Source organism: Bactrocera tryoni, chromosome 4, assembly GCF_016617805.1.
Source record: "Bactrocera tryoni isolate S06 chromosome 4, CSIRO_BtryS06_freeze2, whole genome shotgun sequence".
In the NCBI taxonomy this organism is placed as follows: domain Eukaryota; kingdom Metazoa; phylum Arthropoda; class Insecta; order Diptera; family Tephritidae; genus Bactrocera; species Bactrocera tryoni.
In genome coordinates, this window is record NC_052502.1 from 76297793 (window position 1) to 76318285 (window position 20493).

A 20493-nucleotide genomic window follows, 5' to 3' on the forward strand; every position below is an offset into this window, starting at 1 on the left:
CACGTGATTATTCAATGCTCGTACATTGAACGGCAGCCGCGCCACGTGAACATGTTGGTAAGCAGACGGCAGGCAGGCAAGCGGGCAAACAGCCGATACGCACATACGAAGCAATGCATGTGTATATGCGCGCGCGTATGTATGTGTGACGGGCCTCCTGTCGGCAAAACAAGCAGCGCATAAGCAAGGGCTACTGCTGGTGCTGTTGATATTGTAGCAAACTACTAAAAGTCGCGCGGCGCCGACTTTTGACAGAGAAACGTGCGGCACTAACACCAACAAAAATGCAAGGAAATAAGTACAGCGTTTTTGGCAAAACAATCAGCGCGCACACACAGTTACAAAAATATATATGTTTATCAGCGTTCGTTTGCATACGAGCGCGCTCGACGCGTAAACAGCCAATAGCGTACAGCCTACAATGGCAAAACAATAACAAAAATAAAATCACCAGCGGTCCACTGTCCAACGCTCATCCCGCGCGCGGCATTGTAACTGATAAGCGCGCTAGCGCATTGTCATGGCGCGGCCTGCGGTGGCAGCGGCAGCACTATAAGTACCACGCTTGACCGAGCGCTTGAGTCAGTGTTGAAACGGTAAGCAAAGTGAACTGCTTAGAGCAGTGCAAAGCGTACATTTTACTACAAATCAGCAGGATCTCAACAGGCTGAGACTAAGCGCGTTTAACAGAGGATCTAACTAAAAAAATATATTTAAAATGTGTAGTTTACGGCAGTTTACATTAACACTCTTGGCCTGCCAGCTAGCAATCTGCCAGACGCGCGGCTACGGTGAGTACACAACTGTACTTTTCTGACGAACATTTAAGCGCGCTTTGCGTTTTTTAATTACATTTAATTTACATCTTCACTCCCACTAACCATATCTTTCCACACCCGCAGCCATACACCATGAGACCAGCGAGCGACGCATGCATCCAGTTTTCAATTTCAAGGCCGCGCTGCCGACGGAGCATAACATCGGCAAGCGCTCCATGCCAATGATCAACTTCGACGCGCCGAAAACGGAAGAGGAATTTTCGCACTACTGGAACACAGTTGGACAGAACATACTAGAGAAACAGATAGCCGAGAAGTCAAAGCTCAATACCAATTTGGCCAAAAATATAATATTCTTTTTGGGTGACGGCATGTCCATACCAACTTTGACGGCGGGACGTGTCTATTTGGGTGGCGAAGAAAAACAATATAGCTTCGAACGCTTCCCCTATGTAGGCCTGAGCAAGGTAAGTGTCGACGTAGTCTTACAAAATAGCGAACTTCTATATAAAGGCTTTAGACTGAGCACATATTAGAGTGTAGGGTAAACCAGCGACCATTAGTGAAGCCAGAAAACAAGCGAAAAGTGGATGATTTTTTTTTTTGCAAAGCTGGTTTGCTCTTAACCCCTCTTATGTTCTAACTGAAATAATCTTATGAAATCAACGAAAAAAGTAGAAGAGATAGCCGCCTACGTTGTAATTAGACCACACAAGTTCTTGGTTATCTGTTACCACTTAAACACTAAGCGCTCAACACCCTCCTGCAGACTTCACTTCATTAACATTACTAATTGCTCTTCCTACTTCCCTTGCAGACCTACTGCACCAACACACAGGTCGCCGACTCCGCCTGCACGGCTACCGCTTATCTCGGCGGCGTAAAAACGAATTACGGCACAATCGGTGTATCGGCTGCTGTCGAGCCGAACGATTGCTTGGCACAAAACAACACCCTCCATCACGTCACTTCGATTGCCGCATGGGCGCAAAAGCAGGGCATGGCAACGGGTCTAGTCACCACCACATCGGTGACGCACGCCTCCCCCGCAGGCGTCTACGCGCACATTGCCAACCGCAATTGGGAAAATGACGCGGAGGTGCTTTCCGATAACGGCGATCCGCATATCTGCACTGACATCGCGACACAGCTGGTGCACGGCGAGGTCGGACGCAATTTGAATGTTATCTTGGGCGGTGGACGCAAACATTTTCTGCCGAATACGGTGCGCGAGTTAGAGGGTGAGCTTGGCCAACGTCTGGACGGACACAATTTGATTAACGAATGGCTGACTATGCATGGCAACGACGCACACTACGCGCAAACACGCGATGAGCTGTTGAATGTAAGTACCGCTGCACGCATGGAACGCAATAACAAGTCTAACAAATGTGTTTTTTACGCTTTTGCAGTTACCCGCTTCGACTAAACGCGTCATGGGTCTCTTTGGCGCCAATCACATGCCTTTCCATCTGGATGCGGATGCCCAGCTGACGCCCACACTCGCCGAGATGACCGCAGTTGCATTGGATATACTGGAGCGTCAGAGCAACGGCCGTGGTTTCTTCCTCTTTGTCGAGGGCGGACGCATTGATCACGCACATCACGACACCCTCGCCATGAAAGCTTTAGATGAGACCGCCGAATTTGACAAGGCCATCGCGTTGACGCGCGCACGCACCGACGTACGCGATACCCTAACCGTGGTCACCTCGGATCACTCGCACACCATGTCAGTGGCGGGCTACTCATCGCGCAAGAACGATATTATTGGCGTGAATAACGGTCAACTGGGCGATGATCAACTACCCTATGCGACGCTCAGCTATGCAAACGGTCCAGGCTTCGATTACAACGTCTTCAAAGCGAATGGCGCCATAAAACGCAAGAACTTGAACAAGATCAACATGAAACACAAGGACTATCCATTCCCCAGCATGGTGCCACTCGAATCGGAGACGCATGGTGGCGATGATGTCGGCGTATTCGCAATCGGTCCATATGCGCATCTCTTCACCGGCAACTATGAACAAAACTACTTGCCACATGCGATTAGCTACGCGGCGTGTTTACAGAGCGGTAACGACGTGAAGAGAACAGCGTGTACGGACGGACTGCTAAATGGGCGGGCTTGAGTGACGACAGCGTGCGGTAGAGTTAGTTTTCAATGAGAGAATTAGGTTTAGGAGCACCTGATAACTTAGAGTTACCAAAATATTCATTTATTAGTTAATTTATTGCTGTTTTAGGTAATGAACATGTGTAAATGTAAATGTGTAGGCGCGTGTGATTCATAGTCGTATGCAGAATGTCATGTACTTATTTATAATCTAGTATAAGTAAATTAGAAAGAAAAGAGCTAATTAAATTATTTATGTGAGAGCACAACAACAAAGAGTGCGCTCTCGAATTTCAACAAAGAAAAACCAGAGGACTTTTGGATTGTAATTTTTAGTTCCCGACATCCAAGGATAGTTTATTGGCGAGCGTGAGAATTAGAGCATATGCTCTTAGTAACCGCAAAAGTAAATTATGAAAGTATCTCTGAGAATAAGATAGTAAAAATGGCTTCCGAATTCATAACTTATCACATTTATGACTCACGCAACCTAAAAATACAGCGATTGTGCTTGAGGCTATGCACATAGTAGAGCGAGAAGAGAAAAGCGACGGATTCAAAGCAGTTAAATACGATTTCGTTGATCTGACGACTACTTAGTGTCGTCTAAACAATACGATCTCAAACTATACTTTACTGAGTAATCCGACCACGAATGTCATCGACTTATGCTTAAGCTGAGCAGTCTTAAGCAAAAGTCTCACCGTGGTCACCTCGGCTTTAAGACGCTGCCCTTATGGGCAGCATTAAGCATAAGTCGCTGACCTTATCGTCGCACTACTTGTGACAGTGTCTTGTGTGACAGCTGCAATGAAATGCCTTGGCAAACTCTTCTAAATAGCGCTAGGATATCTAACGTTTAACCGCCTAACTTTAAGGTGAACACGCCAACTCCGAACATATTCTGCTATCGGAAATATTTAATAAAATAATAATGCAATAAGAAATTTACAAGAAGCAGTGCTCATAAGTATTTATAGGCCTTTAACCCTTCTACGATCGCTGAGTAATATAATATAAGCCTACCGACTTAAATCGGAAATACCGTTAAGTTACATATCGACCAAGAAAGGATCTCAATGGTCTAATTTTCAATTGTCACGGGTAATCCAAGTAGAGGTACTTTTTCAATAGTCTTTTTTTGACACATACAACATAATCGGCCTACTGAAATACAGATTATGCAAGAACTGAAGCCGGTCGGACTTCCCATGCTAAAAAAATATAGCAGCCGTAGCTGAGAGTGTAGACGAAGGCCGTGGAGAGTCGATTCGGCGCCGTTCGCAGCAACTCGCACCGACGTATGAAACGGCTTGGCGCATTTTACGTCGAGAACTTAAATTGAAAGCGTACAAAATGCAGCTTATGCAAGAACTGAAGCCGGTCGGCCTTCCCAAGCGACATCGCTTCGCTATATGGGCTCTTGAAAAGTTCAAAGAAGATCCGACGTTTTCGAGCCAAAATTTGTTCAGCGAAGAGGACCATTTCTGGCTCAATGGCAAAATTGCCACATTTGGTACGAAGAGCTACTAGAAGAGATTAAAGAACTGGCATTTTATCCAAAAAGCACAACGGTTTGGTGTAGTTTGTGGGCCGGTGGAATTATCGGGCCTGATTTCTTCAAAAATTATGCCTATAATTGGAGATATTTGATGCCCGAAATTGAAGCTCATGATCTCGGCGACATTTGGTTTCAACAAGACGGCGCCACTTCCCACACATCGCATCAGTCAATGGATTTATTGAGCGAACACTTCGGTGAGCAGATAAATTCACATTTTGCGCCGGTCGAATAGACTCCAAGATCGTGTGATATCACACCGTTAGACTTTTTCCTGTGGGGATATGTAAAGTCTAAGGTCTATGCGGACAATCCCGCTTCGATTCAGACCTTGGAGCAAAACATCACGCGTGCCATTCGCCAGTTACAAGTCGAAATGCTCGAACGAATCATCGAGCAATGGACTCATCGGATGGACCATCTAAGGCGTAGAGATAATCTTCAAAAACTAAATGCCAATGAATTAAATTTAAAGTTTCTGTGTATTTTCTTTAAAACGGTAAGAAACCTCGAAATGGATCACCCTTTATATTCACCGCCAGGTCCGCAACATCGATTGTGTCATTGCGTGTTTAAGAAGTTTGCTTTTAGGAGCGAAATAGGTAAACATTTTAGGTAGTGCATACCCAACTAGAAATCAATAAAACGGTAAGCTCAAACTAAGCGACACCTACTCATACATACACAAAATACATACATATATAAATGTACAATTTGCATATGGCTAAGTCAATATTGAATTCACGAAGCAAATATTTACTCTCAAACAGGCAGTGCCGCTTATGAAATTACATTCTCCGATTGGAGCGGACGCCAAGTCATAGCCTCAGACAACCGGTTTGTGTTAGGAAAAGAAATCAGCTGACTGATGATAGTCAAAAAGAGAAACACTTCACAAGACAGCTTTATTTGTGCGCTCTCAGGTAAACACTCTCGAGCGGGCATGTAAAAGAATACAGTGTGCGATAAAAGAGTCGTACCATTAAGTACACAAATACCATATGTAATTAAAAGAGTGAAGAGTGAATAGGAGATCCAAGAAGACTTGGTTCAGGGCAAAATCTTACAGATTGGACCGCAAATCGTTTACAGTGCTTGAAACAGTAGCTGGAAATCGAAGACTGACGTTAGCTGCAACATTTTGGGTGCCGAATTTGTAAGCAGGCATCTTAGCAAACCCAAAAAATCTCGATGATTTTTAATAAGACCATACAAAACCCACTAATGTATGGACGAAAGGTACGAACTTTGGACAATCGCGGTTACTGTCACTGGTGCGTTCCAGTTACTTAGAACCGACTATGGTGGAAAAGTTTTGTCTTTATCTTTTCCGAAAGCACCGTTTCGGTATTTTGTGATATTTTATCTACTAACTTTCTTTCATTTCGAAGAGTAGTTTCGTTTTCCAGACATATATGATGGGTTATATGAAAATCAGCCATACTGAACCAAGTCTGAACTCAGAATGAGAGGGATTCTAATGTTACTAGACGTTTCTGTCTAACCAATAGACTTTTATAAGGTTCTGAGTCTATATTCGCTCTTTGATGCTAATGGTGTATACCGAGGAATGGAAGAAATGGCAATTAGTAAAAAAGGACTTGGATGATATCGTGATGTGCGAAGATTAGACTAAATCAATAAACCAATAGTAGAAACAGTAAAAGCGATTTGAAGACTAACCTGAACCCAAAAAAACCCGACACGACCTCCGACGGATAGTTAAAGAGCTGAAGTTTAGTGAAACGCGGACGTATCATAAATTTTTGTAACACACTGTGAGGCACAGCAAAAAATACAAAAGGCGTTTAATAAGACCGACCCTACAAATAAGATTAACCTGCTTCTTGCTAATTGGCCGCACACAACCACACACACACCCGCAGCGAGCGTGCTAGAAAACGGCATTTCAAAAAACGCACGTACAAACGCTGAAATCAACTGCTTGTTTGGCATTCATGGGTTGTCTTAAGCCGGCAGGCTTACTACCTGTTGCTACCGCTAGCCAAAGAATCAAAATACCCGTTGTTTACTATACACTCTACCGCTCTCGCGCGCTCTCTAACGCTGGACATACTTCTTCGACAACGTCCCACGGCGTTCATTCAACTCTGTTTGCTGCCGCCAGCGGTTATGTTTTTGTAAGCCGTTTGTTTGTGCCGCGCACGACGGACTGTTTTTTTATTGTATTTGTATTTGCTATGGATTGAGCATCGCTGTTTTGTTATGATTTCGAATTTCCATTTTCCCCACTCTTTGTTTGCTTTCGCCGTTGTTGTACGACGTGTGGCGTTTGTGGTAGCTACGGTTCCCGTTTTGGCCACGACCCTTTACACGACGTCGCTTTTCGTTTGCCATAACCGAGTAGTTGGCTTGCGCTAAATCTCAGCTTCAACTGGCGCACAGCGCTTTGGCCGTAGTCATCGTCACACCGTCGTCGCGATCGGGACAACTTGTGTACGCGCTGCGGGGTTTTGAGCTCAAAATCGTATCGAACAACTTTCCTAAAGGTTGGCTGGCTTGTGGCGCTTTCTCGCCACTCACCAACTATTTGTGTAGTGTTTTGGTGGTTGGGTGCGACGTCATCATTCTAAGTGTACGCTTTGGCATGTCGCGGTGAAAGTTAATAGTAAACAATTATTTTTGTCGCTGTTCGTAATTAAAAACGAAATAAATGACGTTTACGGGAGACTTTACTCGCGCCTGCGCAGTTGCCAAGCCGCCAACAACAATGTCGGCGCTACAAGCGAACCAGCAACGCATTAAATGTGGCGAAGTCTTCATTTGGGATTGTGTCGGTGAACTCTTTGCCATCGAATGTTTGCTCTGCGAGGAGCATCCACTTTGCACGCTGTCCGAATTCGCTGAACACATGGATATTTGGCATTACGACTGGACGGCTGAGGCGCACGCTTCATTGCCCGATACAACAACTACAGCGGATGGCTGTGAGTTGTTACCCAAGCAATGGACGGAGATCGAAAGCTCAGCAGCGGCCGAAGAGCGCCACACTGACATGCTGAGCGAAAGCAACAACTTTGAAGACAACTACAGCGACTCGGAAACCGTATCAATGGCGTCTGATGCGCCGGAAACTGGGTCATGGCATGCAGCCACGGTGAGTGTACGCGCTAGCGGCCCAAAAAGGGCTTGCAGTTGAAAGTAATTTTCGGTTTTCATTTTATTCAACAACAAGCTGCTCGAAAGTGACCACAACGTAGCAATTGTGCAGAATGTCACCGCTGTAAGTTCAACTGAAACCTTTGAAGAGCTACCTTACGGCGCAGAGGTTGGAGTGTGGGGCAATGTGAATGATCTGCGCAGCGGAGAGGTGTATGCAGAACGAGCCCAGAGTAGCGAAACTGAAGAATTGGCAGCGGACAGCGCGCACGCAAACACAATGGGTACTATTGTGAAGAAACGGGTTGAGGCAAGTCAATGCTAATTATACCAGTTTTCTGTATGAAAACGAACTTTGGTAGTTGTTCAGGCGTGTTTTTTTTTCTAAGAATAACTAAAAGTAAGATAATTATGAACTTCATTATGTGATATGAAATTCATCAGACATATGAGAACTCGTTAGTTTCTAACGGTAACGGCTCAAGCGACAGTTCCAACTGGACCAACGATTTCTTTGGTAGGTCCTTTGAGGTAGAAACCCGGTTAGGCCGAACATAACCTCAAAAATCTGCCAAAACCTGAGTGCTTCGAATAAACTCTTAGAGCTCAAAGCTGAAGTCAGTTGAAAAAGAAGGTTGTTAAGTTGTGTCCAAAATAAAAAATAAATGGTTAATGTCCGGCAAAACCGAACAGGTGGAAGAGATGACGACGACTGGAACTGCTCGCAGTCCAAATCAAAGCTCCGAATGTATTTCGGTATATATCAGATGCCCGAGAACTTTTATGTAATCTGAATTTTTCTTGAAAACCTCACGCTGATAACTTTGTACGTACTGTGGTCAAAGAGCTTTCTGTAGGTAAATTATTTAAGTAAAAACCTCATTCCAATCATACGAGTATATGTAGTTCAAGATAAGTAGTACAAGGTAAACACGTCCAAGAGATAAATTAGTTTAGAATAATTTGTACAAAGTAGCGTTTGCTGGCCTAGAGCTTCAGCCAGTTCGGAATGCCTTTGAGCTTTGTAGAAGCTTTTATTACCAAAGCTACTTCAAAGCTCCTAACCTAAAAATCTTTTGCAGAATCCACTACTGAAACGCTTCAAAACCGAGAAATTAATAGAAATTTATGAAAAATTTCCCGAACTCTGGCATAAAGACGAACGCAGTAGCCAAAAATCCGACACACAAGCGAAGGCATATCGCAGCATTAGCCAGAAACTAAAAAAAGTTGGTATACACCTTAAAACGGCGGCTGTACAGCGGCGACTTAATACGCTACGCAAGCGTTATCGCCTCGAGAAACTGGAGGAACTTAAAGCTCTTTTGAAGGGTCAAATATATGAAAGCAGCTTCCAGTACTATGCGCATTTACAATTCTTGAGGGAGCACATCGAGCCGCAGTTGTGCAAGATTTGCAAGCGGATATGTAAAGATGCAAAGGAATGTTGTGAGGGCGCAGAAGAAACGAGGGCAGAGAAGTTGCCAATAAGCAATGAAACAGCAGAAAGCGGAGATGTGGTTGCTGAAGGAAGGGAAGGAAATGAGGTACTGTGCGTTGTCAGAGAGCCAATACAAGCAGACGAGGAAAGCATTAAAGAAAGCACCGAAGAAAGCAACGAAGAAAACAGCGAAGGAAGCGACGAAGAAAATCCTGAAGAAATCAACGAAGAAAATTCTGAAGAAAGAAACGAGGAAAACGACGAGCTACAAAATTCTGTTAACGAAATGACGCTTCAGCTAAGCAAATCTGCAGCGGAACAGTTCGAGGTTATGGTCGAAGAAATATTGAAAAGTGAGTACGCAATGCAGGAGGCGAATTTAGAAACAAGTGAGTTGGAGATCGAAAGTAATGAATTCGAACCAGTTGATACCACACTACAAGAAGTTATGACGGCCATTGAACAGACGAATGGGAACCCAAAAGGGCCTATGTGGCAGGAGAACTTTGAAATAAACGGAAATCCGAATGTAAGCGTAAAGGAGTCAATGGAACTGGTGTCAGTTGTAGACACCACGAACAAGCTACACGAAGCTACCACGCTCGTAGAACAAGCGAACGGGAGCCTAGAAGAGTCTATGCTGCAAGAGAACCTCAAAGTAGACAGAAATCAGAATGTAAACGTAAAGGAGTCAAGGCTACCGCGACGCTCTTTGCGGAATAGGAATAAGATACAAATTTTGGAGGTGATAGAGCTTCCGAGAATGGTAAATATCGCGTTTATGATAACCACAAGCAGATATTTACGAAATATTTTTCTGCTTTACAGCAACCTTTCAAGGCACAAGAGCACGCAATTAGCACATCGACGCCACATGACCAACAAGCCGTAGGAATAAACGATTGCAGCAATGCTGACGAGCACATGGCATCTGAGGAGTATGATTCTTCGAATGGTGATTCGGGTATACTGCGCGATGTAAGTAATAGTGAGATAATTGATAGGCGCTGATTCAAAACACTGTACCGCTTTAGTACGATGAACAACCCGATGCCGAGACAAACCACGCCGACGAGACTGGGTCTTTTGCGCGCCTCACAGCTGAGCAAACGCACAAATTGATTGAATTCTACGGTCAAAATCCGCTGCTTTGGGACCCCGACCATGCAGACTTTAGAGCGCGCGCGCGGCGACGTAATGTTTGGCGTCAAATAACGGCACAGTTGAATGCGCAATTCCAAAAGCGCTACACTTGGACGAAGGTGCACCGCAAAATGCACGACTACATCAAGTATTATCGGCGTGAGCGACAGCGCATCGAGCTGGAGGGCGGCTGTACGCGTTGGTGCTTTTATGATGACTTTGCTTTTCTCAACGAAGTGGTGAGTTCGTCGCATAAGATTTCTCAAGTTATGAACCCTTTACATTTAATGACTTTACAGCTCGCTGAGCAGAGCAGCGATGCGCCAAAGCTGCTGCTGAACAAGCAACAAAACTTGAAAATTATCGAGGTGTACGCCGCGCACCCGCAACTGTGGGATACCAATCATGCACTCTACAAGCGGCGACGTCTGCGTCAGAGCATTTTCAAGGCGATAAGCGATCAACTGCGCGACGCGCACAACATAAATATAACAGCGCTTAAGCTGAAACAACGCATTGTGGAGTTTCGCTGCACCTATCGTATGGAGAAGGAGCGACGCTGTGCCACCGAGCAGCGAGGTGGAACTTATGAGCCCTGTTATGAATACTATCAGCTACTAAGCTTTCTGGACGCGCATATAGCGCCGTTCCAATGCGCGGAGTGCAGCGCACAATTTAAGAAACACACCGAAATTGAACGTCACATGCGGCAAGCGCATAGCAAAAATAAAAAGAAAACCATTGTCAAGCAGCGCGCCAAGCCGATCGCCCACGAAGCGAAATCCGTCACGCTAGAAAATGTCTGCCACATTTGCGGCATAAGCTTCACGCTGAGCCGCAACCTCATGTGTCACCTAAAGCGTCACACAAATCAGCGCGAATACCAGTGCGCCCACTGCCCGAAGAAGTTCTTTGACGGCGCCACCATGCGCGTGCACGAACGCTCACACACCAAAAGTCGCCCCTATGTCTGCGACCAGTGCGGCGCCAGCTACGCGACAGGCAGTAAGCTGAACCAGCACTTGAAGCGTCATAGCGGTCAACGCGACTTTACGTGTGAACTGTGCGACAAGGCCTTCTACACAGCTTTCGAATGCGAGCGTCATATGCGCACACACATGAACATACGCGAAAAGGTGTGCCCCATCTGCGGCAGGGACTTCGGCGTCGGCTCGGGCTACTATGCGCACATGCTATTGCATACGGGCGTCAAGCGATACAAGTGCAAAATGTGTGGCAAGCAATTCGCGCAGTTCGCAGGGCTCTATAAGCATCGGAAACGCTATCACCCGAAGGAATTTGCGTTGGAGCGCGCGAAAAAGAGCGGACGCGTCGCAAAGGACGTGGCGGAGAAATAACTGCATATATTCAGTTCATGAAGGAGAGATTTAAAGCATTTACAACAACAATGATGACAGCAACAATGATGACAGCAACAAAAACGAAGTTAAGTGTAAACCGTTCTCAAGACAGTGGAACGTAACCTGAATGGGCCCGGCTTTTTATCCAGCCAAGGACCGTCAACTCGCCAGAATTCTGCCGCTATAACAAAAAACAACAACAACAACAACGAATTCGACTTCGTGGGACTTTTTGAAAGAACAAGACTTAGGGCTCCCTCACGCCCACCTTGTTCACACGCGAAATTGTCAGCACTATTCACGCGCGCTCTAGTTAAGCGCCTTTACAGTTATAGCGCTATATATAGAACATGATTTTTCAACGATTATTTGCTCCAGTTAGAATTTAGGCAATCAAGAGTTAAAACAGTGAGTTCGCCAAAATCTCTAAGCTACTTTACACTACCTTATAGTAAAATAACGGTATAGAAAAGTTTAAACAAACACTCACCAATCAAAAACCAGTTACTTTTAGAATAATGCTAGCGGCTTACTTAGTGCAATTTGTTAATTTTGAAATGCCATACTATGCGGCAGGCATTTACTTTGTAGAAACTATGAAAAAAAAATTGTGTTTCAGTAAAAGTTGCAAGCAAATACCGTCTTATAGCTCACCATATGCCAGAGCTTAGCTGCTGGTGCTTGGTTAGTGCCAATTGACCGCTTTGGCTGCGGTTTTACATGCGGCCAATTACCGCCTGCACAACAACATACAACAAAAACTATATGTTTTATGCTGCTACAACAACAATAATAGCTGCTTGTCCGCCATATACAGCAATAACAGCAATTGTAATGGTGGAAATTACGCCTATAGCTACAGCAACAACAGCAAGTAGCATGCAATTACAGCTTTTGCGACTAATTAAACTTGTATTTATTTTGTATTTGTATTGTGTGGATTGTATATTTGAAAATTGTACACGCCAACAGCAGTCTTACCTACGTAGTACATAAGAAAAAGGCTTAAATTAGAAAATTAGACTTAGATTTAGTTAGCACTTAGCGTATACTCACTAAATACCGTCCAGTGTGGTTCTAATGTGCAATGCCGTTATATTGCCCGCAGCAATTCATTATGTTATGTTAATAAAACTTAAAACTCTTTGAAGAAAAAATTTGCTTTTGCTTTGCGTTAAATATACTGCAATAGAATGCAGTGACACGCTCTTAAAGTACATATGTATGTGGTATATTAAGGTTTATATTAAAAAAAAAAAACAATGTCACACAGCTTATTTGGAAAAGCGTTTTTGCTGCCGCAAACGGTATATGTCATTGGCTGGTGGCGCTGGCGTTTGGCCCTCCTCGTCGCTGTCGTCGCCTCCGGGCAGCATGCGCCGACGCTTCAGACTGCCCGCATCGCCGGTGCACACGCTGTCATCCACAATCCAATGCACCGATTTGGCCAGGTCGAAGAGTTTCGTGTCGCAACCATGATCGCCGACGGGCAGTGGCACAGCTGTGTACGAGTATAACATTGCATAATTAATAACATAAATTTTACAAAAATAACAGTAAATACGTACCGTCGGGCAGCTTGATGCGATTGAAGATGTCGAAGAGCATTTCAATGGAGACAAATGGACCGCGGAAGGACACGGGCGGCGGCAGCTGTGCGCACAGCGAGGCCAAGGCCGGCGGCTGAGGGAAGGTACCGCCGGCTAGCGGGTGCTCGCCGGGATGTGCATTCACTTTGGGCTTGTACGGCACCATTTGCGAGAAATCGGGGCGCGGTAACGAGACTACCTGCTCCACATCGGGTTCATCTGGCTTAGCGGTTGCAGCGTTGGCGGCGCTTTTATTCGTCATAATGCCGACATTCTGTAAGGTGGCGAATCATGCAAAACAAACATTTTTTTATAAATTGGTTTAAAAAATATTAAAATTTTGCATATATGTGCTAATGCGTGGTTTTGTACATGAGTATGTCGTTGCGCTGGTGGTGTGCGTAATGTAAAGGGCAAGCTGTGTCAGCCAATTTTCAAAACTTACGTAACTCTTCTAGCATTTGCGGCACGTGCGGCATTGAAATTGCAATTACAAATGCATGCGTACGTATAAGTGAAACGAAATACACGAGAAGCTCACAACAACTCACCTCTGTGTAGCCGATGGAACGCAGTTCAACACTTGTGCACGGATAAAGATCCAAAAATTTATAGCGATCCACCAGTTGGGCAGTCTCTTTGCCCTCGTACTCCTTCAGCTGCAAGTAAACATAGCATGGTTTAAGGCGCTAAAGCCACAGATATGAAAATAAGCACTCACATTTTCCAGCACTGCGCTGCGGCGACGCTCGACTTTCACAATACTCGACAAATCGCCAATATTCGACTCGAATTCCAAAAAGCGATTCCATACATCCACACTAAGCGCCGGCGTTAGGCCACCCGAAGACAGCACGCGCTCGAACAGCACGCGCGTATTGTTATCTTCGTTCAAATGTGACAGATAATCTATGTAACACATGACATACTCCGGACTGCCGCCGAAGCGTTTCAGACCGAGTTCGAAGATGCGAAAAGCAATATCCTTATCCTTCGAACAATAGTACTCCATCAATGCCGCGGCCACGAACACGTGATAGCGTGAGCGCACATCCTCACGCCCCTTCTTGAAGACAGCACGTGCGGATTTGATGCCTTCAGCGCGGCGTGCAAACTTCATATATTGCACGTAAGCCTGCAGGTGGGGGGGAAGAAAGGTATTTTTTCTTATTAAACGATTCACAAGAAGCTTGCGCATGCGCGCACAACTTACCAGCGTTGGATCAATGTCCGGTATGGATAGCAATTTGTTGTACATCGCATGTACTTTATCATACTTCATGCGTCCCTCCTCGAAGTCTGCGTAGGCAAAGTAAAGCAGCGCATTTTTATTCAAGACGCCGTTAATAGAGCGTTCTAGTATATTGGCGCATTCATCGCCAAAGATTTTGGCAGCTTGTGTGTCCTGTATAAAATGAAAAAAAAGTATTAAAATATATATATTTGTGTTAGGCCAGTTTATATATAAGCTAGTGAACACAGTGAGTGGGCGATGTCAATGGAAGCATCGATGCAGTTGCATGTTAGGCATATTTCAAGTGTTTTTCAATAAGAAAAACTGGTTATTTACAATTATTTATAATTATTTGGCAACAAATTCATAAAATTTCACACTTTTTGCTTAAAACAACTGTCATGTAAATGCAGCAATACAACCATGCATCATTTGAGAATAGTTCAAAATAAAAGAAATTGATTATGGCATTTGTAACAATATTGTGTTGCGCAGTGCGCGCATAACACAGCGATTTATTGTCAATTTTTCCAGCAAGATTTCGTTTTTGCACATGTAAGCATTGCAGCAAGTTGTTTAGCACACCGCGTCCCTTGACTATGTAGCTCCACAAGATTAATAGGAAACACAACACATTGCTGCAAATCAAACGTAACCGCAATAACAGTGTATTGCCTTTTCGCCAGCTGTTAAATTTAAAAAATATAATTATACTTTTATGCAACACAATACGCACGCCTTTTTCCGCCAACGCTTGCGCACTTTGATCTAGATACTGTGCGGCCTGATGCCACACGGCTGGATGATGTGTGAGCACCAGCAGGCATTGCTCGGTGGCAAACATAACACGACGCGTTATGAGTGCGGTGTCCTCTGTGCGCAGCGGATTTGATTTCTCGAATGCAATGAATTTCTTCCATAAGTCAACCTGGATTAAGTAGTGATTTTATTAAAAATAAATAAACGTAAATTATTATAGTGCACAAACCTGTTTCATTTCCTCCTTGGAAAGCGTCGGTGGCACGGCGGGCAAATTACGATTCAAGCCTTTAGTAAGTATCTCAAGCTCCTTAGCAACACGTCGCGCGTTCATATAGTCTCTGAAAAATATATATTTTTTAACACTGTTTAAGCATTGCAAATAAATTTGCGTAATTACTTCGAACGTTCCAAACTCATTTTTTCTGATATTATAGGATTTATGTTATGCTCAAAAGCTATGTAGTCTTTCCACAGTTGTTCGATGCCTACAATGGGCGTAACCACCGCTTTCTGATACACTCTACGTACTGCGGTGATTTTCTGATTCTCCGCATAACTACCCACAGCTTCCACGCTACGCAGAAAATGTATGTAGTCCTGCCAAATTGAAAACGAATGCAAATCCATGCCAATTTTCTCCAAAGCGAAGTCATAAGCCTGTGCCAGCTTTTCTCTACAACAGGTAATAAATTAAATTAATATATAATATTTTACTAAAATAACATGTAAACAACTTACTTGTGTGTACTCAAGCCAGCCTTGGTTTCTTTTACATATGTCAAATATAATTTCCACAAATCTATATTTAAAATTTTTACTAATGAACGCTGGAACAATTTTTCCACACGTTCAAAATTTCTGCCTTTCATCTCTTGCTCTATATAGATCTTCCAGTAGCGTGCTGTTGTGGGAAATACATTCACTAACGATTCGTACAAGCTGCGCACATCGTTTACCGGTCGCGTTTGTGCCTCACGCAGCAATACCGACCACGATTCAATATCGTAGGGACGCATCTCTACCACCTGTTGCGAACGCACCAATCGTTCGTGGCCCCATTCCTAGAAATCAATAGTTTTTGTAAAATTAATAATTGCAAAAATAATGTAGCATATTTTATTGTTCACTCACTATATCTATTTTAATTTGATCGCGAACGGACATTTTTGCAGCTTTAGCTTCACTATAAACCCACGCGGTTACCGTTCTTTATCCACTTAAACACACTTATACCCACACCACGCACACTTATTGTAATTAATTTGCAGCTTTTTTGTTTAAATTCACTATTGTTTAATTAAATTATTAATTTCTCTGTAAGCGCGAAAATTTGCTGAAAAATGCCGCAATTCTTTTCTTTTCGTTTTTGTGAAAAAGCTAAACGTCACTAGCGTCAAGTAAACTCACCTCAAATAATTAATGCTGCCACATATGAGTACACGCATAAACAAACGTAAAAACTACACGTACAAAGTGACCGCATTTTTTTACATTGAATTTAGGTTATTTAAAGAAAAACCATTTCATGATTTATTCATATATATATATATAGTAATAGACACAAAAGCTATTTTTAGTGTTTTACATTTTCAAATGATCGCACAGGGTAGGTCTTACCACGTTTTAAATTCATAGAGTGGCATCACTTTGCGAAACAAAGAAAAGACAGTAATGGCAAAAATGACGGATGATTGAGATTAGAAGTGAAGGCAGAGAGTGAATGAGACGTCTCATTTGAATTAAAGTTACAATTAGGAATTCTGCAGCAAAGTTCATAAAAACCCTGCGTCCATATAAAATAGACAATAAATCGAACTACAGCATATATTTTACATATATTGGAGTAAAATTTGGACATAAACCCAAAAGTCAAAACGTATGTCCATTGTACAAAGTAGCAGTAGCATCAGTAGGGGAGAAATCCAATGAAAAATTAAAAACGAAAAGGGAGCGGAAGCAACTGCAAAAGTAACGTCGTCTCAGCCGCTGTTAGCGCTGCCGAGACAGTTCCCCTCATATAACGTCGGTTTCGGTAACGCTGCCGTTGCTGTCGTCAACAAAATAAAGTGCTAAGTGTGTGAACGCGGGTGTTGGAGACGTTGGTGCTGGTCACTTGACACGAGAAATTTCAGAAAAAGACGGAGCATAAAAGTTTGGTTGCAATATATTTCAGAAAAGTTGCCAAAAACGTGAAATTAACTAACCATTCGAATACAAAATAATATATGCTGGGGTATAATCACTTCTAACATACCCACCCACCGTCAGCCGAATCGCCAAATGCAACTCGCAGCCAAAGTGTCCCTTAACGCTTACACCGAAAGAAACACCAACGTCATACCTAAGCAGCAGCAACAAAAAATTGATAAATTACATTTGGCAATTTAGCATATAAACAGCGATATACATATATCAAAATTGAATCCAAGTTTCGGACAGCGACGTATGCAGTCGTTCACTAAACTCCATATCCCGCACCAAATAACGTCGAAGCACCATCTGCCGCCCGCGCGCTCTGTGTAAATCTTATCAATTCCCTTAAAAGAATCACTGGCGTCGGCGTATACAGTAGGGATAAGTCTCAACCCAAAGCAAACACAAAAGAACAAAATAATAAGTTTAAAAATTATAGCACAAAAGTGAGAAAAAGTAACAACACAACGCTGCACTTCTTGCTTTTACTGGGATAATTGTTTCTTGTGGAACTATTGTTCACTTATTGGCTGTAACAGCCATTGCTAATCAGAGGGTAAATTCTACACAAACGTACAATAGCTAAGCGGCATGGCACGCGGCTTTGACCATTTATTTAAATTATTAATTATAGGTGATAGTGGTGAGTATGTCCAATTGGAGTCATATATGTATGTGTGTAGTATATTTTGTTAAAAATGCATCACCGGGGAATTTGGGTCAATTTGGGCTAAGGCACAAGTTGCATCCCATAAGTTAGCTAATTTTAGCCAACTACATAATAAACTAAAATAACAGCACCAACTGCCTATATAACGCATAAAACGATGGATGACTAATTCTATTTGCTGGCCGTTGGTCGCAGTCGCGTATGCTTGCTGACTTACTGACATGTTGTTGCTACATTTTAGTATGCATGATAATTCTGAGCATGTTGATATGGGCTTCGAGAGCAGTATATTTTGACCAACATTCTTTTTAACGTTTAATGTGGTTATTATTGTCAGACACGCATAACAGTAAAAAAATGTGATAGTTTGATAAAATATTCGCTAATCATTGTACGTAATTTTCATGTCGAATTTAAGTGTAAACAGTCTAGAGTTTGCTAACTTCTATTTATATGTGCAACTAACTAAACTAATCGCTGCTTAACCTCTTGGCACACACACACTCATTTGTCAAAACTCATTTAGTGTATGTACATATAGTATACCGTGTTTTCTAATTTTCTTTTTCGACTTTTACTTTCGCTGGTTTCAACTTTTAATTATTTGTTGTTGTTGGTTTTTTCGCGCTGCTTTACGCTTGCAGGTGTTGGAAAGTCATCACTGCTGATACGCTTCTCAGACGATACCTTCGCCGGCACCTATATTACCACCATCGGCGTAGACTTCAAGATACGCACGGTTGTCATTGATGGGCTTCGCATCAAGCTGCAAATATGGGACACAGCCGGACAAGAGCGCTTCCGCACTATAACGAGCACCTACTACCGTGGCACGCATGGCGTAATCATTGTGTATGATGTAACGAATGGCGAATCATTTGCGAATGTGCGACGATGGTTAGATGAAATACAAAATAATTGCGATGTGGTCAATAAAGTATTGGGTAAGTTGATAGTACGGGTAAATGTCACAACACGAAAACAAGTGATAAATTTTTTCGTTTACAGTGGGTAACAAAAATGATGATCCCGATCGTAAAGTGGTCATCACCGAGGATGCGCAGCGCTTTGCGCGTCAAATGGACATCGAGCTGTTTGAGACATCCGCCAAAGACAATATTAATGTGGAAGAGATGTTCCTCGCCATAACGCGACAGGTGCTGCAGCATAAGCTGCGTAATGCGCAAAATGAGCAGCAAAAGGACAGTATCACTTTGAAGAAACAGCAAAAGAATAAACGAAAAAGTAAATGTTGCAGTTGAAACATACGCCGCCCCACCATCACAACGGTTTTGTGTACAACGCGCAATAAAACCACAGTACTCAGCATATTTTAAAAATATATATTATATATAAAATACAAAACATACCACATACTACACATATACATATGTACATCAACAAAAAAAGAAAAACGCGTATACGCAAAAATAAACACACAAAATAAGAAAGAACAGAAACCAGTCCAGGTCTAGTGACAACGCGCGTACAATGTACACGAGTATATGGGTTAGCTTGGTCACGTGAGTTGTCAAAATATATAGCAGTAGCGGCAGCAGTTTGTGTTGCATGTTTCACGGCATACTGCAGTGCAAATAAGTATTTTTATAGCAGTTATAAAAGTACTGCGGTATTCTAAAAATGTAGGAACAAATGTGTGTGTGTGTGTTGTAAGAAAACATTTTTGTAAAACAAAATATGAAAAACAAAATAAATTGAAATCACACCAAAACGATATACATATATGCAGCAAACTGCAATAGCATAGCGTTTTATAAATACACAGTTATTTACATGCATGTATGCATACATATTAACTAATACATATACATATATACAATAGCATACACAAGACGTGCATACGACATATACATATAAAAAAGATATTTTTTAAATGCTAAAGGTAATCTAAGAAGCCTACATTGATTAATTAATTATTTATTAGATCGGTTTAATTACCTTAACGCTACAGTAACACAAGTTTGTTATTTTAATGCTGCATCTTTCAACTGGTATTTATTTCGCGCATAAGAAACACTTTCGTTTATAAAACTGTATTCAATTAAAAGTAAAAAAGTAAAGTCTACTAAATATAAGTGATATTACGTCTTACCATGTCAAAAAAAAAACGAAAATACTTTTATAATAATTAAATATGTCTGTGTTGAAAATTTGTCATTGCAAGTGGAACATCACTTTTTCACCATACTCCATGGTTGATATTTTTCTGTTTTGTAAATTATTATTTTGTATTTGTAATTTCTATAATGTTCGTTGTAAAGAGAAAATAATACACAGTCAAGGTAGAGTTCAAGAACATAGGAAACCTCAAGAAACGCCGTTATAATACCCACACGTGGCCGCATTTTATCAGCGACTTGTAATTCCCCCAACTACCAATTCCGGTTGAAGGTTTGGAGGATTTTATAAACGAAATGCCGATATTGACCCGAATTTTTAACAGCGATATGTAATTCCGACGCTTACCGGTTCTGGTTACCGGTATTGACCAGGGTTTTAT

The 20493-nt window shown here is 42.6% G+C and overlaps 4 protein-coding genes across 7 annotated transcripts; 3 read left to right on the top strand and 1 right to left on the bottom strand.

Annotated features, from left to right (window-relative positions):
* The first annotated feature begins 578 nt into the window (after positions 1-578).
* On the top strand, positions 579-3373 carry LOC120774323 (alkaline phosphatase). Its single transcript, XM_040103866.1, has 4 exons — positions 579-791; positions 903-1246; positions 1597-2124; positions 2192-3373. The coding sequence occupies exons 1-4, from the start codon at positions 719-721 to the stop codon at positions 2912-2914; spliced, it is 1668 nt and encodes a 555-aa protein (XP_039959800.1). The 5' UTR covers positions 579-718; the 3' UTR covers positions 2915-3373.
* Positions 3374-7133: 3760 nt separating this feature from the next.
* Positions 7134-11694, top strand: LOC120774692. Its single transcript, XM_040104422.1, has 8 exons — positions 7134-7577; positions 7656-7889; positions 8662-9156; positions 9247-9444; positions 9565-9786; positions 9849-9998; positions 10055-10402; positions 10463-11694. The coding sequence occupies exons 1-8, from the start codon at positions 7134-7136 to the stop codon at positions 11519-11521; spliced, it is 3150 nt and encodes a 1049-aa protein (XP_039960356.1). The 3' UTR covers positions 11522-11694.
* A 719-nt stretch (positions 11695-12413) lies between these two features.
* LOC120774322 (protein suppressor of forked) lies at positions 12414-16480 on the bottom strand. 4 transcript variants are annotated; one of them, XR_005705233.1, is made up of 12 exons: positions 16241-16480; positions 15848-16170; positions 15507-15782; positions 15336-15447; positions 15084-15275; positions 14327-14518; positions 13835-14248; positions 13665-13772; positions 13559-13567; positions 13093-13387; positions 12581-13025; positions 12414-12505 (listed from the first exon to the last, which is right to left on the bottom strand). XR_005705233.1 is itself a non-coding variant. In XM_040103864.1 (11 exons), exons 1-11 carry the CDS (start codon positions 16271-16273, stop codon positions 12799-12801), a joined length of 2181 nt encoding a protein of 726 aa, XP_039959798.1. In that variant the 5' UTR covers positions 16274-16480; the 3' UTR covers positions 12414-12798. The 4 variants fall into 4 exon arrangements, 1 of the variants encoding a protein (XP_039959798.1); XR_005705234.1 differs by having other exon boundaries at positions 12414-12528; XR_005705235.1 differs by lacking the exon at positions 13559-13567.
* Positions 16481-16800: 320 nt separating this feature from the next.
* On the top strand, positions 16801-20150 carry LOC120774326 (ras-related protein Rab-35-like). The gene is made up of 3 exons (XM_040103876.1): positions 16801-17945; positions 18617-18916; positions 18981-20150. Exons 1-3 carry the CDS (start codon positions 17894-17896, stop codon positions 19232-19234), a joined length of 606 nt encoding a protein of 201 aa, XP_039959810.1. The 5' UTR covers positions 16801-17893; the 3' UTR covers positions 19235-20150.
* The last annotated feature ends 343 nt before the right edge of the window (positions 20151-20493 follow it).